Source organism: Petaurus breviceps, unplaced genomic scaffold, assembly GCF_028583685.1.
Source record: "Petaurus breviceps papuanus isolate PSGF00001 unplaced genomic scaffold, PetGlider_PUasm1.0 182, whole genome shotgun sequence".
Lineage (NCBI taxonomy): Eukaryota > Metazoa > Chordata > Mammalia > Diprotodontia > Petauridae > Petaurus > Petaurus breviceps.
Window position 1 is genome coordinate 4,264,378 of NW_027185786.1, and position 16,937 is coordinate 4,281,314.

General features: G+C 42.4%; 1 protein-coding gene across 1 annotated transcript in view; it reads left to right on the forward strand.

Moving 5' to 3' along the window:
• Positions 1 to 16,937, forward strand: part of HYDIN (HYDIN axonemal central pair apparatus protein) — a 421,862-nt gene that overhangs the window by 391,333 nt on the left and 13,592 nt on the right. The window contains exons 74-80 of the mRNA XM_069087496.1: positions 3,307 to 3,505; positions 4,841 to 4,999; positions 7,910 to 8,187; positions 10,289 to 10,508; positions 13,607 to 13,819; positions 14,034 to 14,197; positions 15,709 to 15,859. Coding sequence (XP_068943597.1) covers positions 3,307 to 3,505; positions 4,841 to 4,999; positions 7,910 to 8,187; positions 10,289 to 10,508; positions 13,607 to 13,819; positions 14,034 to 14,197; positions 15,709 to 15,859 — 1,384 coding nt within the window. The remainder of the gene's footprint in view (positions 1 to 3,306; positions 3,506 to 4,840; positions 5,000 to 7,909; positions 8,188 to 10,288; positions 10,509 to 13,606; positions 13,820 to 14,033; positions 14,198 to 15,708; positions 15,860 to 16,937) is intronic.

Consider the following 16,937-nt stretch of genomic DNA (forward strand, 5'->3'; position numbering starts at 1 on the left):
CTTTCACTCCATCCTATCCCACCCCCCACTTATTCTATTTTCTCCTTTGACCCTGCCCCTTTTCAAAATTGTTTGCGTCTAACTACCCTCTCCCCCAGTCTGCCCTCCCTTCTATCATTCCCCCTCTTATCCCCTTCCCCCCTGCTTTCCTGTAGGGTAAGATACCCAATTGAATGTGTATGTTATTCCTTCCTTAAGCCAAATTCAATGAGAGTAAGATTGACCCATTCCCTTTTACCTTCCTGCTCTTCCCCTCCATTGTGACAGTGTTCTCTTGCCTCTTTTATATGAGATAATTTACCTTAATCTATCTCTCCCTTTCTCCTTCTCCCAATATATTCCTCTCTCACCTCATAAGTTTATTTTTAGATATCATTCCTTCATATTCAACTCGTCCTGTGCCCTCTGTCTATGTATACATGTACACACATATGCCCAGACTTACATATATATTTATACACACATACACTCTCCTATACATACATATATATGTATGTATACATATACATACATATATATTCCCTTCAACTACCCTCATCTTGAGAAAAGTTTCACGAGTTACAATTATTGTTTTTCCATGTAAGAATGTAAATAGTTCAACTTTAGTAAGTTCCTTACGATTTCTTTTTCCTGTTTACCTTCTCATGCTTCTTTTGATTCTTGTATTTAAAAGTCAAATTTTCTGTTCAGCTCTGGTGTTTTTTCATCAAGAATGGTTGAAAATCCTCTATTTCATTGAATGACCATATTTTCTCCTGAATCACTATACTCAGTTCTTCTGGGTAGGTGATTCTTGGTTTTAATCCTAGCTCCTTTGACCTCTGGAATATCATATCCCAAGCCCTTCAATCCCTTAATGTGGAAGCTGCTAGATCTTGTGTTATCCTGATTGTTTTTCCACAATATTCAAATTGTTTCTTCTTGACTGCTTGCAGTATTTTCTCCTTGACCTAGGAACTCTGGAATTTGGCTATAATATTCCTAGGAGTTTTCTTTTTGGGATCTTTTTCAAGAGGCAATTGATGAATTCTTTTGATGTCTATTTTGCCTTCTGGTTTTAGAATATCAAGGAAATTTTGCTTGATAATTTCTTGAAAAATGGTGTCTAGGCTCTTTTTTTGATCATGGCTTTCAGGTAGTCCAATAATTTTTAAATTATCTCTCTTGGACCTATTATCCAGGTCAGTGATTTTTCCAATGAGATATTTCACATTGCCTTCTATTTTTTATTTGTTTGGATCTGTTTTATAGTATCTTGATTTCCATAAAGTTATTAGCTTCCAATTGTTCCAATCTGATTTTGAAGGAATTATTCTGTTCAATGAGTTTTTGAAATTCCTTTTCCATCTGGCAAATTGAGCTTTTTAAGGCATTCTTATCCTCATTGGCTTTGGGGGCCTCTTTTGCCATTTGAGTTAGTCTACTTTTTAAGGTGTTATTTTCTTCACTATTTTTGGGGTCTCCTTTAGTAAGCTATTGACTTACTTTTTATGACTTTCTTGCATCATTCTCATTTCTCTTCCCAATTTTTCCTCCACTTCTCTTACTTGATTATCAAAATCCTTTTTGAGCTCCTCCATGGCCTGTGACCAATTCATATTTTTTGAGAGCTTTTGATATAGGAGTTCTGACTTTGTTGTCCTCCTCCAGTTCCATGCTTTGATCCTTTTTGTCCCCAAAAAAGGATTGTATGGTCTGATTGTGCTTCCTCTGCTTGCTCATATTGCAAGCCAATTACTTGACTTTTGAGCTCTTTGCCACAGTAGAACTCTGCTTATAGAATGGTGAGAGCTTTGTCCCAAATCGCTGGGGTTTTCACAGCTGCCTGAGCTATTATTTGGGTCCCCTCTCTACAGCCCCCACAAGCTCTGGCACACTGGCCACACACCCCAGAACCAACATCCAAGACCGCGATCCAGATCCAAGCAGATCAAAGCAAGAGCCATTCCCCTCTGCATGGTTGCTTGGTCCCCCTGTGATCTGAAGCTCTGGAAGCAGCCACGCTCGGCAGCAACTACAGCCACCACACTTCCTCCACTTCTCGCCCCCAGGGCAGGGACCAGACTGGGCTCTTCTGTTACCCAGTTACAACGGAGTTCCCCACTGACCTTTTATTTTCTCTTTGGTGTTTTTGGGTTGAGAAGTCTGGAAACTGCCATAGCTGCTGGTGATTCACTCTCCTGAAGTCTGCTCTGGCTGGTCTGGGCCGCCCTGGGGTTGGAACTGCAGCTCACAGGGGACTGAGCTTGGCTCCCAGGGCACTGCAATAGACCCTTCCTGCCAGCCTGCCAGGCTGCCTTCAGTGGGAGATTGGTTTCTCTCTGTCACTTTGTGGGTTCTGTAGCTCTAAAGTTTGTTTAGAGTCATTTTTTACAAGTATTGGAGGTGGTTGGAACCAGAGCCTACACCAAGTTTGTGCTTCTACTCCACCATCTTGGCTCCACCCCCTGTGCCAATATCTGTTTTCAACCTTTTAACAAAGGTCATTGTTAATTGTTTTCAGTTGTGTCTGACTCTTTGTGACCTTTTGGGGGGATTTTCTTGGCAAAGAAAATTATGGTTTGCCATTTCCTTCTCTGGCTTATTATTTTACAGACAAGGGACCTGAGGCAAACAAAGTTAAGTGACTTGCCTGGGGTCACAAGGCTAGAAGTGTGTGAGGCCAGAATTGTTGGATCAGTTCACAACTCCATCAACAATACACATGTCCCAATTTTCCCGCATCCCCTCCAGAATTTATCATTTTCAGTTTTTATCATGTTAGGCAATCTGATAGGTATGAGCAGTATCTCAGAAGTTTTTTCATTTGCATTTCTCTAATCAATACTGATTTAGAGCATTTGGAATTTTGATTTCTTCTTCTGAAAACTGCCTGTTCATATCCTTTGACCTTAAATTGGGGAATGTCTCTTATTTTTATAAATTTGGCTCATTTCCTTATGTATCTGAGGAATGAGACCTTTATGAGAGAAACTTTCTGTAAAAAAAAAAAATTCCCAGTTTCCTGTTTTCCATTCAGTCTGGACTATATTAGTTATGTTTGTGCAAAATTTTTAATTTCATGTAATCAAAATTACCTATTTTACTTCCCATGATCTTCCTATCTCTTGTTTGGTCATGAACTCTTCCCTTATCCATAGATATGACATATACATTTTTTCCATGCTCTCCTAATTTACTTATGACATACCTCTTTATGCCTAAACCATTTATCCATTTTGACCTTATCTTAGTACATGGTGTGGGATGTTAGTATATGGTATCATTCCTTTTAGATTCATTGTTCTTCCTTCTGGTTTTTCTCAGCTTGGATTGTTTGTATACCAACACAGCGCAACTGGAAGTGGATTTTCGGGTTATTGTGATAAAGCCTGGAAAGAGTTTAGAAATTCCAATCACCTTTTACCCTCGAGAACCTATATGTTATAAGGAAATCATTCCCTTTGAAATCAATGGACTCTTACAACAAGATATTGAGATCCAGGGGAGGGGCACTGAGATGAAGGTAAGAAACAGAGGGTTTTTAGCCCATTTGTGTGTCCTGGACTCTGGACCTCTTCTTAGAATCATATTTTCAAATGCATAAAAAATAAAATACATAGGATTTAAAAGGTAACCGATTATATTGAAATAATGATCAAAAAAGACTTTTTAAAGTTCACAGATGTCAGATTAAGAACCTCTTCCCTTTGGCCCTTTCTCACCTCTCCCTAATAGTTACCCTCTCCCCACCCTTCCCACTATAGCCCTCCCTTCCTCCTCGCTCCCTTACCTTAACCCCAGCCCCACCTATCTTGTTCCTGTTCCCCATCAATAATCCCCACCCCACACCAGCAGCTGCTAGAGTTACCTTATTTTAATTTTAATTAATGAACTTTAAGAACCAAATGCATTTCAAATGGTAACATTTCAGCTCATCTGGACAGGTGGTAATGATAGATTTTGGGACAAAGGGGACTTTACAGGAACCACTCAGATTACAGTACACCACACAGGAAACTTACTCCTTTGCCTGCCTAGGGGCACACTCTATTAGATATGCCTCTAGAATATCAAAATATTGAACATGGAAAAACGGCCCTTTGGACAGGGTATTGATCTGAAGTCAGGCAGACAGGGTTCAAATCCTGCCTCAGATACTTTATAGTTGTGTGACTGAACAAGACACTTACCTTCTATAAAAATTTGCATTCAATGGCCTCCAAGGAGACTTCCAGCTATAAATTTATACTTCTGTGACCCAGGGGAATAAGCACATAAGTAGTACTTTTTAATAGGAATTTTCCTGTTCAGTAGAGGAAAGGACAGAAGGAAAAGAGAGAAAGGAAAGATAAACTTGGCCCCTTTACCCATTTTTCCCTTGATTCTGCTTCTATATTGAAAACAGAAGTGGGCATTCTCCAGGGGGTAGCCTGTGCAATAAATTCTGTGCACGTGTGTTGTTGTTGCTGCTGTTGTCTTTTCAAGGGGTTTGGGGAGGACTACAAGCCCTACCCCCCTGGGAATCTGTCTGACCCACTCTACAGAGTCGAAACACCTAGTTTTTATTTGTTCCTTCTGTTGCACTTCTCTTTTCACAGTTATTTTCCTATCCTATTTGTGCCCCCTGACTTTAATCCTTTTTTCTGTTTGCATTTATTTTGCCATTTTCTCTCATCTTTACACTCACTCCCAATAATTATTCTTCTCTTTATATTCATTCCTTCCTTCCTTCCCTCGATCCATGCCTCCCTGACTCTTCTGAGGGCCATCCCTCTTTTACCTTCTGACTCCTTCCTCCTCTCAAACACCCATCATCCTTTCTCCCTTATTCACTTTCACCTTGTTCCTTTTCCCATAGATCTCAGTCCTGGATCCTGAAAATAAGATTGTGAAGTTTGGAGCTCTGTTGCCAGGGCAGATGGTTAAGAGAACCGTCTCTATCATGAACAACAGCCTCATCCCACTGACCTTTAATCTAACATCAATGTTCAACCTTGTGGAACTCAACAACACCAAGGTAAGGTGTCCCAAAGTCTCAGCTCAGTTTTCATCTTTTAATTGCAGAAGTATCTCCTAAAGTGAGATGTACCCCTTGCTCTAAGATGAGGTTCTGACCAGAGAAGCTTGGTATTTGGGCACTCTCTGTGTCATATCACATAATATTCAGATAATAAAATCCCATTTCCAGGTGGGATCCCTATAGCAAAAGCCCATTTGCCATTTACTTCTCCAGCTCATTTGACAAATGAGCAAACTGAGGCAAACAGGGTGAAGTGACTTGCCCAGGGTCACACATCTAGGAAGAATCTGAAATCAGATTCAAACTCAGGAACTTGAATAAGCCCAGCATCCTATCCACTACACTACCCATCAGTCCATAATGTGCACATAACAAGCAAAAATTGAAATAATTTGGTGTGCATGTGTGTGCATGTATGTATATGTGTGTGTGCACATGAACTATACAATGGAATCTCCTTAAAGATCATCATGGGATAACATAGTATATACATATGTGTGTATAGATACATATATGTATATATGTACTTTCTCAGGGTGCTTATACATGGTGAAGGTGCTGAGCTCAAGTGTTCCCTGACCCTTGATCCTTCTCCCTTATTCACTTTGCATCTCTAGAAACCAGGAGAAAAAGTTTCATTCAGGCTACCTTGAATCTGCTTTGCTCTTAAGTTCAGAAATAAATACCACGAACATTTATTAAGCACCAACAGTATAAAGAGCATCAAACCAGGCCCTGAGGGAAATGCAAATGTAGATGAGATGCGCTTCCTCCCCTCTCTGCATGCTTGCAGCTCTCCTGGGGTAATGACAGCAACACAGAGAATCATAGCTCACTATTTAGGATGACAGACTGGGGCTGGAAGGGAGCTCAGAGGCTAGAAGGCTGAGGCCCAAGAGGTCGTGACTTGCCCACAGTCACACAGATAATAAGCATTCGAGGCAGGATTTGAACCTGGGTCCTCCAACTTCCTAGAGAAGTGTTTTAGTGAGGGCTGACATGCATGAAGTGCTTTGAGGAGCATTGTCTCATCTGATCCTTATCACTGCAACCCTGTGAGATCTGAGGAAGAAAGCTGAGATTGAACAAGGGGATCCGGAAAGGATTCCTGGAGGAGATGGTATTTGCGATGGGTAGGAATTCAATGGGCAAAGAGAGAATGGGAGGGAGGAAGGGCTTTCTAGGAATGACCCAAAGTACAGGGCTGAAAAAAAAAAGTATTCATGGGATGGGGCAGCCTAGCTTAGAAAAAGTTTAGAGTACCTGGAGAGCAGGCTGGTGAGAAAAGGTTACAAAAAGAAGGTGAGGCCAGATTGGGGAAGGTGGTAAATACCAGGGAAAGGAATCTGGACTTAGCTGAGGAGGCAATAGGAAGCCATTAAAGACTTTTGAGCAGGACAGTGGCATGACCAAATCTATTCACTGGAAGCAAATCAACAATGGAGGGCCCAAAGAAAGAGCTCACATTTTTATTTACTTCTCTGTCCAGTACAGAGCTAGCCTGAAACATCCACAGGCCCTACCGCATTCAGTCAACACTGTCTTTTGGAACCATGAGGGCTGAGGGGTCACCAAGGGAGAAGAGGGTCAGGGTCAGAGCCCTGAAAAGACCTCTTTTCACACTTTCAGCCAGGCTGGGTGCTGGGGGCCCCAGGTGTTATTCCCACGTTACAGAGGAAGAGTCTGAGAGAGATCCAGGGACTACCCAAGAGGTAGGATTCAAACTCAGGTCTCTAGAGCTTCACGTGCCACATGCCTCACACTAGATTACAGTTTTCTGAGCTGATCAGGACGGTTCAAGGTTAGATGTTCTTTCACTTTGGACAGTTTCATTCTGGGCAGCAGTATGATTCTCAGCCACCACAAGTACTAGATGTAGTAAGTACCCAACCCTACAGGGCAGTGCTCAGAAAGGTCTTTCCCATTTCAGCATCTTGAATCATTCTTCTCTCTCCTTCTAGCTACAATTCAAAGATAGCTGGATAGGCTAGTAGATAGAGCATTGGGAATGGAGTCAGAAAGACCTGAATTCAAATCCAGCCACTAACTGTGGGACCCTGGGCAAATTACTTGACTTCCGTCTGCCTCAGTTTTTACCATAGTATAGTGGGGATAATGATAGTCACCTACCTCAAAGAGTTAGGATGATATAATGAAATAATATTTGTAAAGTGTTTAACATAGTTTCTGGTACATAGTAGGCACATAATAAATGCTTATTCCTCTCCCTTCCCCTCTCTGGAATAATAGCCACTTGCTACTCTGGGACCAAAATGAAGGAAATAGTCAGCAGAAGCAAAGTAAGGCAATGCTAATACATGTCCTCAGAGTTTCTTAAAAAAAAAAAGGCTGAGGGGAAATAAGAGGAATTATTAAGCATTCTTCTTATCTAAAATTTTTAAGGATAGGAAAAAACTTTGTCTAAGATGGGTTAGGTGAAAAAAAATAGGCTAGGTGACTTAGGATCTTAGCATGTCAAAGCTAAAAGGAATCCCAGAAATCACCTAGTGTGCCCCTTCATTTCACAGATAAGGAAACTGAGACCACTTGGGGAGCTGGCAGGCAGAGCCAGAACCTAGCTCCGCTGGCTCCTACACTAGTGATTTTTCCATTGTGCTAGAAGGTGCTGGAAAATATATATCCCAGATCTTGCATGACCTTGGATAAATCATGTAACGGCTTGATGCCTCAGTTTCCTCATCTGTACAACAAGGAAGCTGAACTAAATTATTTCTAAGGTCCTTCCCATCTCTGTGCCTTTATGGTTTTATAAACCTAGTTTTTATCGATAAAAGGAGATGCCCTCAAGAGACTTGGACCCATTGCTGATGAACCATTAGCCCACTAAGCTGGTAAACATGGAACTTGCTGGCTGCCACTCTAGTACCTGTCTTTTGGCCAATTCAGGTTGTGACCATGACACCTTGTTCCAACATTGCCCTGAAGCCCCAAGAAGTCTGTAAAGTGGAGATAGTCTTCTCTCCAAATAAACGTATCCCCCAGTTTAATGAAGAGATATTCCTGGAGTATGTGGGCTTCCTGCGTGCTCTCTTCCTCATCAATGGCTGCTGCCAAGCCCTGGATATTGTCCTGGACCAGGAGCACATCCCCTTTGGGGCTGTGGTCTATCAAGCTCACACCACACGCCGGCTCCTCATGATGAACATCGGGGACATTGGAGCAAGGTAGGGGCCACGGCACACGGACTGGGCCTTCACAGCCTCCCGGCTCTATCTGGGAAATGTCCCTGCTCCCAAAGCAGTGATTCCGGTCCAGCCCCATCGCTGTGTCAGTCTTGATAAGAGGCATTTCCCCCCACTCCTCCTTGTGACGTGGCAGCAACAATGTCAGTTAAGTCATTCCTGCCTCCTTTGTATACTGTCAAGTCCCTCCTATTTGTCAGTCAGTCAACAAGTATTGATCAAGCACTTGACCTAGGCTTTTTTCCAATCATTTGGACATACAGAGAAATATGTCCTCCTATGGAGTCATTGGACTGCCTTGGACTTGTCCTGTCTAGGCTAAGTACCAAATTCTCGAGAGGACTAGATGACAGCCTGATACCACCAAGAAAGTCAGTCTGCCTCCCAGCCTGCCTCAATATAAACCAGTTCCCATGGGCACTGGGTGGGACTCTCACCTCCTGGAACGACAAGCATGACCCACGAGCATTGCACTATAATCCTAACATTCCTTCCCATTCACTCCCTCTCAGTTCCATCCCAGCTTCCCCAAGAAGGGTTCTTGGTGTTTCTATACACACTTAGGAGCACACACACACACACACACACACACACACACACACACACACATACACACACACCACAAGAATGTGCATGTATACCTATGCGCTTGGACTTTTATCTGCAGAGCCCAGCACAATGCTTAGTATGCCATAGGCTCTTAAAAAATACTTGACTGACTAGGGAATTGCTCTACATAGAGATGAGTTGCAGTATGGAAGATGACCTACTATACTAAGCCATTAATAGGAATTTTATATTCTCATTTCTGGTGACATTAGAAATCCTCCATAACTGTCTACATTGTTACTGGAATTCTTGTAGACATATAGTGCTGAATCTAGAAGGGGCCTTGGAGATGTCTAGCCCAACCCTTTCACTGCATAGATGAGGAAAGGGAGACACCTAAGAGGGGATGGGATTTTCCCATGATCTCACTGCGAGTATGTTAGGGGAAGAGACAAGACCAGCATCTGGGACTCCTTCCATTGTCCTTATCTATCTCCTTCAAGTTTAGTATCTGAAGCCAGGATGAGGAATGAGATCCTTCCAGGTGCTAAATCCACCTGAAAAGTTGGATCTTTCCTGGCCCTGACTTAGTTCTTTCCTAAGGATATTGTCAGCTTGTCCTACCTCCCAAGGGGATCCAAGCTTTCCAGCTAAAGGCTGTGCTGGCTTAAAAATAATGACTTTAATCTTTGGCCTCTAGCTTCAGGTACAAGTCAGTTGGTAAACTATCTCAATCTCTGTCTGTTGGCTGCTATCCCCCTCCTACTTAATGTCTCTCTTATCCTCAAAAAACCCTCACTTGGCCCTCCACCCCGCTCACCATTGTCCTTTATCTCTTCTGGTAAACTCCTTGAAAATGTCATCTACAAGAGGGGCCTCCACATCCTCTCCTCTGGTGCTTTTCTTGAACCCATACGATCTGGCTTCCAACCTCACCAAAACTGCTCTCTCCAAAGTGACCGTTGATCTCTTAATTGCCAGATCCAACGGCCTTCTCTCAGTCCTCTTTGTCTTCAGCCTTTCTGCACACTGTGACTCTGCTGATCACTCTTTCCTCCCATCCTCTTGCATCTGACTCTCCACCCTGTACTCTTTCCTCTAGTGACACTGGCATCCTAGATGTTCCATTTGTCAGCTCCTGACATTTTCTCTGGCTGTCCTCCCTGCTTGGAATGCTCTGCCTCCTCACCACCAACTAGTGCCTTAGTAAATAATAGTGCCTTGATAAATGTGCATTGACTGACTAACATTTATGAAGCATCTGTTATGTAGGCACTGTGCTAAGTTCTGGGGATACAAAAAGAGGCAAACAGCCCCTGCCCTCAAGGAGCTTACAATCTAATGGGGGAGACAACAAGCAGACACATAGTCACCAACAAGATGTAGACAAAATAAATTGGGGGTAATTTCAGGGGAAGGTAGGAAGATGGAGAAGAACCCCAGAAGGGCTTCCTGTAGGATGTGGGGCTATTGGATTTAGTAGACAGTGTGTGTGCCTTCAACAACTCTCTTCTTTTTTTTCATCTCTGAAAAGATTCCAATGGGATGTCAAGAAATTTGCACCAAATTTCTCAATCACCCCAGATAAAGGTTACATCACCCCAGGAATGGAGGTTGCTTTTGAAGTGACCTATCATCCCACTGAGCTGGGCAAAGACAGCTTCTATAAAAACCTGCCCTGTAGCATCCAGGGGAGCAAACCCCTCCTGCTTACCCTGTCTGGAGTCTGCGTGAGTGTGCCCAGCATAAAAGAGGTAAGCCTCTCCAAAACACAGACAGAGAAAGCAAAACAAAACAAAGCAACATAATGAATACAGCAGGATGATTCATTTTCTCTTTGTAGGTATTTGGTAATATTCTGACCAACGCATAAACTTGAAACCCAATTCCAATAAGACAAATTAACCCAGATAAAATACACCCACATACTTGTCCTCTGCTAAAACTCCCTCACACTTCATTGTAGCAGGCAGCTGGTGCTTGGCTCAAAGATACACTGGCTGAGTGTATCTGTCAGGTCCCACCACACATACCAGAGAAGTATTAACTATGGGCCTTCCAGTTCCCATCATTGAAAGATTAGAAGACATCCCACAACAGAAAGTGGGATAGGCAGGGATAGTCCATCATTGGAAGACCAACTAAGTTAAGACAGGATAATAAATTCTTTGGCTCTAACAACTGAAGACCATCTACTAAGTCATAGAGAGATTGCCAACCATATCAGTGTATGGAGCAGATCACATACCACAAAAACATCACAAATGCTTGAGATATTGAAGCATGTATGCATAAACATACAGATACAGAAACAGCTTTAGCTATAGAAACACATACAGGAAAGCCCTCATTAAATATCCTGGAAGCTAAAGAAGACCAAAATGGGTTGACCATCAGTTCTCAAACTTTTTTATCTCAGAACCCTTCTACACTCACAGAAATTATCGAGGACCCCAAAGAGATTTTGTTTATGTAAGTTATGTTACATTTGAAAATTAAAGTAACCTGAGAGACAATGGTCTGACCATGATTGGTTTATTGGGTAGGCTAGCAATAGCCAATAAATTGGGTCACTGGTCTCTCTCAATGACCAAAGACCCTGAGGTAGGGCTTATCAACCTTCATATAATTCTGGAGAGTTACAGAGTTGGATAGATGGGGAAGCCCATACAATTGGTTACAGGGAAGACAGCATTATGGCGGTGAGGATGACACGATTGGTTGGAAATTGGGAATGAGAGGCTAGCAACGACTCCCTTCTTCTCTCCTGTGACTAAGAAGTGTTCACCATTTGAGTCCAACTGCAAGGTTAAAGATAGTGGACCATATGTCTTTGGATAACAACCCAGACATCCTTGAAGGGTAGCTTGGTGGTAAAGATGCTAGACCAGACTCCATGTCCACCTACCTCCTTCAAGGGTAACAGATCTCCTCAACACAAGAATAAATCAGTAATTAACAAGAGAACTGAATTTCTGAACTTAACTTACTGCAGGCCAACTGAATTTCTGAACAAAATTCAGAGACAAAGAACCATGACTTAGGCAGTTATAGGACGAAGTCTATTAACTTTTAAATAGGATCAATTTTTAAAAAGACATAGACCCATCTGATTAGTTTGTCTCTATCAATATTTACCATATCAGAAACTAAAACAGATAAAAGTTCACTGTTTAATTCATTTAAAATAGCAATAATAAACCCACTACATGTTAGCATAAATAACATGTTCAGGGATGGTTAAGTAGCGCAGTGAATAGAGCACTGGCCCTGGAGTCAAGAGGACCTAAGTTCAAATCCAGCCTCAGACACTTAACACACACACACACACACATACACACACACACACACACACACACCCTAGCTGTGTGAACTTGGGCAAGTCACTTAACCCCAATTGCCCTCCAAAAAGCAAATAAATAAATGAATAAATAAATAACATGTTCTGATTTTAAATAACAGCTATTTTCTAAAGGAAAAAATATAGTGAAAAAAGTAGCATTATTTTACATATCTTTTTGCAAATATCTTTAATGTCTGGCTTAATAAAAGGCAGCTTGCTTTTCATATCTTATTCCACAATCAGTCTGTTGAGATTTATTATTTTGGATGAAGTGTTTGAAGAAAATCCCAGCCTCACATAGATATGTAGTTGGAAAAGGGAGGAGTGTTTTAACAGGTAAATAGCTCCATTATATTATTATAAAAATCAGTTTGACCTTGTGGACCCCCTTAAAGCATCTTGGGGACTCCCAGTGGTCCATAGACACCACTTTGAGATCTGCTGGTGTAGATTATAAAAATATTTTTAAATGAAATGGGATTTCATGTCAGTGACAGACCCTTCATGGGGATCTCATCTCAAGAGCACCCCAGAGCACCAAGGTCATAGGAGCAAAGGTGGGACATAGGAGGTGGGGGGGGGAGGTAGGGTGCTCCTGCCAACATTGTCCAATGGCTTCCCTGCAAATTCACAGAATTTAAAACAAAAATACACCAAGAAATTATTCCCCACATTCTGACCTCGGGGAAAGACTAAAGAAGAAAGTGGAAAAATACGAAGAATTTTTTTAAAAGATGATATTGAAGGTCTCCTAATACATCCCTTATGAAATGCCATTCCAAGGACCTTGACTGTTCCCCTTCTCAGTAATGAGAAAACTATATCCAAAATGCCATTGTTTCCTTAAATCCTAGGGGAAAAAGTATAAACTAGTTCTTGGGAGAAAATCTGAAGGGCATTTTTCATTCTGGAAAATTGGCAGAACAATCTCATAAGATAGGAATAACAATTCTCATTTCCTTAGAGCCTCTTCATTTATGATGTTCTCACAATTCTGAAATAGAAGTTTGCAAGTCTTTTTTTTACTTCCATTTTACAGATCAGGAAATTAAGGCTCAGAGAAGTTACAAAGGTTGTGGCCAGGGTCACCCAACTACAGAATGTCATCTGGGCTGGAATCTGGCCTACTAACTCTGAGAAGAGGGTTCCTCCTATGACTCAATGCAGAAATATGTGTGTCTAACTAGTCTGGAAAGTCCATACTGCCATCTTCTCGATGCTTTATTAGATCCATTTATGCCATAAAGTATTACTTGAGACTTTCTCCATGGGACCCTATGGACTTAATGTCCACCCAAATTACCAACCAGTACCCAAGCCTTATTTTTTTTCAGAACTTGAGGTAACTGAGTGCCCTGTTTCTTGTTTTATGGATTTTAGCTAGCACTTTCCAGTGGGTCCCCATACCATAAAAGATGGGTACTCTCCTCCCTTACATCCCCCAGCACACCCAGTACTGGCCAGAGGCTACTTCCCACTGAAGTTAACTTTGGTACCTCTTTGTTCCAGACAGTGAATTTCAACTGCCAAGTGCGCTCCAAACACATCCAAACCATCATGCTGTCTAACCGCACCAATCACGCCTGGCATCTCCATCCTATCTTTGAAGGAGAGCACTGGGAAGGGCCAGAGTTTCTCATCCTGGAAGCCCATCAGCAAAATAGGCCCTATGAGATCACCTACAGGCCCCTCACCATGAACATTGATGGTCGCAAGCATATGGTATATATTCTTATGCATTTATATCCTACTGCCTAATCCCATTAGATTATAAATTCTCTTTTCCCATAATATCTGCAAGAGAATCTGTACCTAGTGAGCAGGCTCTCCATTATTGGGTTCTCTAGTGTTGCTAGGACTAAGGGAAGCCATGATGGTCTATTAAGGTTTCCCAAAAAGCTAATACATTTCTGATAACGTTGCTGTTACTTCTTAGGGCACACTCTTCTTCCCATTCCCTGATGGGACAGGCTGGCTGTATATGCTTCAAGGGACTGCCGATCCTCCCAAGGCAGTAGCCAATATCTACCGAGAGGTGCCAAGCAAAACACACTACATCGAGCTATTGTCTGTTGAAAACTGGCTGAACAAACTTCAGAGGTGAGGCTGTGGGGTGTCCCTCGGATTGCTCCCCCTAGTCTTCCAGTCCCTCAGAGCCCTGAAAGCAGAGCCCGGGGGTCAAAGAGCCTCCTCCCTTTAAGCGTGTCAGGATACAAAAGCATAAGGAACAGCCACAGGTTAAAAAAAAAATTGTACATGTCAAGTTCTCTGAAAAGGCTGTCATTTCTAGTTTTTGAAGGAGGAAATGTAAACTGTTAATAAACACGGAGAAAGTCAGTCAGACTTTAATAACAACAAGCATTTATATAGCACTTTAAGATTGACAGAGTGCTTTATAAATCTTATCTCATTTTATCCTCACAACAATTCTGGGAGGCAGGTACTTCTACTACCTTCATTTTACAGATGAGGGAACTGAGGCAAAGTCATCACATAGCTAGTGTCTGAAGCTAGATTAGAACTTGGGTCTCACTGACTCCTGACCCAGGACTCTATCCACTACACCACCTAGATCCCTCTCTTGTGACCAAAGAGATTTTCATTAAGACATTAAAATCCAGCCTTACATTCATGAAACTGGGGGAGGGGGAAAACAGCCCCAGAATGGCTTGTCATTGAAGAGAAACTGACCAAACTGTACAAAAATATTAATTGCTGCTTTATTTCTAGTAGCCAAAAAAATAATATGGGGAATGTCTGAATAAATATTAATTAATTAATGTAATAGCATGATATGATGCTATAAAAATAGTAAGGAAGAAGAGAGCAAGGGAAAAAATAAAACGAAGAAAAGCAAGGTCAACCAAATAAGGAAACCTCATACCTACTGGATCCCATCATGGAAAGGAAGCAATGGGCAGAGCCAAGGAAATCTTAGGTCTTTCTTCTGCCCTTCCAACATTATTTACTGACATTTTGGGGTTATCAGGCAGCTAGGTGGTGCTGCAGGGGATAGAGTGCCAGATCTGGAGACAGAAAGACCCAAGTTCAAATCTGACCTCAGATACTTCCTAGCTGTGTGACCTTGGGCAAGTGGTTTGCCTCAGTTTCCTCATTTGTAAAATGAGCTGGAGAAGGAAATGCCAAACCACTCCAGTATCTCTGCCAAGGAAACCCCACATTGGGGTCAAACGCTACTGAGAAACCACTGAACAACAACAGTTAACGATGTAACCATCTTCTGTCCCACTCTCAGGCTGCCTGCTAGCAAAGAGGAAGAGAATGCAGGGTGGTGGTAAAACCATGGAATCTGGTATCAAGAGTATGGGGTTCAAATCTTGGCATTTCTCTTCCTGTTGAAGTGACCCTGAGCAAGTTAATTTCTCTAGGCCTTAGATTTTTCATCTGTAAAAGGGCCTACAGCTGAATCCCAGCTTTGCTCCCTGCTACCTATGTGACATTGAACAAATCCCTTCAGTTTCCTTGCATGTAGAATGGCCGATCAAGACCAGATGGTTTCCAATGGCCTTCCCCATTCTAGATCCTACACTCCTAACCCTTCATCTTGAAAAAACAACATGTTCTCCACCATCTTCTTCACCCCTTTCTAGATTCCGAGTTGTGGTGGACATGATTAAGCCAGAGAAACAGGACCTGAGCGTGACGATAAAAGGCCTTGATTATATCGATGTCCTAGCGGGATCCAAAAAGGACTACAAGTTGAACTTTTTTTCCTTCAAGGAGGGGATATTCTCTGTAAAGGTACGCAGACCGCCAGCACTGTCTAGAGGCTCTGGCCACTAGTTTTCTCTAGCCCCTAATAGCCAGAGTCTATAGAAAGTCTGGAACTTTCTGTCAGTGCCTGCCAACTATTTCCATTGCAATATGAGGGTGCCATGGGGCAGCTGGCGCTGGCGGCCATGTCAGCATGCACAGCCTATAGGCTATCTGCCTTCTGACATCTGCCCCCACTTGTACCCAGACCTTACCTCCATATAGGCAAGTTGGCCAGGCCCAGTGCTCCATGCTTCTCACAAGGGAAGGCTAGTGATATGATTATTATAAGACTTCCATGCTCCACCCTATGGAAAGATAGCAAGTGTCTTTGCATACAAGGTAAGCATAGTCCAGATAAACCGCAAACTCCAGCTATCCCAGAAATTTCCAAGTGCTGTTTGGCCTGGGCCCAGTTCAGTTGAATCCCAACAGTGATCAAGCTCCTCTTTAAGCTACACAGCATCTGTCAGATGGCAAACGGACCTTCTCAGTCCACTTGTAGGTGCAAACATGGTGAGATTTCTTCTCTTACCTCTGCCACTGGAGGCCCTGATGTGGGAAAAGTCACCCTAATTTGGGAATCGTTTATTCTCCCAGAGCATGACCCCATACTGAGCCTCTGGAAAATGTCTCTAGAAAGCTGGTCTTCTGAAGTCTTCAAAGGGAAGTTCTTTGTTCTCGCTTTCTCCTTGATTAGCGAGGCAAAGCTCAGGACAAAGATAGCTAAAAATATTTTATTAAATATATCAAGGTAGGCTGATTACTGGAGATCAGCAAGGGATTCAAGATGGAGCCAGCTTTTATTGATAACTTTTGTAATAAGATAAAGATCATTCAGATAGGTCCATAAGCAAAAGGGGGATGGACCATTGTGTCTCACCTCCTCCCCAACTACAGCATCCTAAGGAGATGAGCTTATAGATAAGGGGAATGGGCTGCTACATGCTGTCTCACAGGGAGAAAATGCCCTGCTGTGTGTGGGAGAGCAGGTAATACCAAAGCTGCAGATTGGGTGATGCCTCTGCCAACACTGATTGACAGGCAGGACCCGCAGCAATGGGGT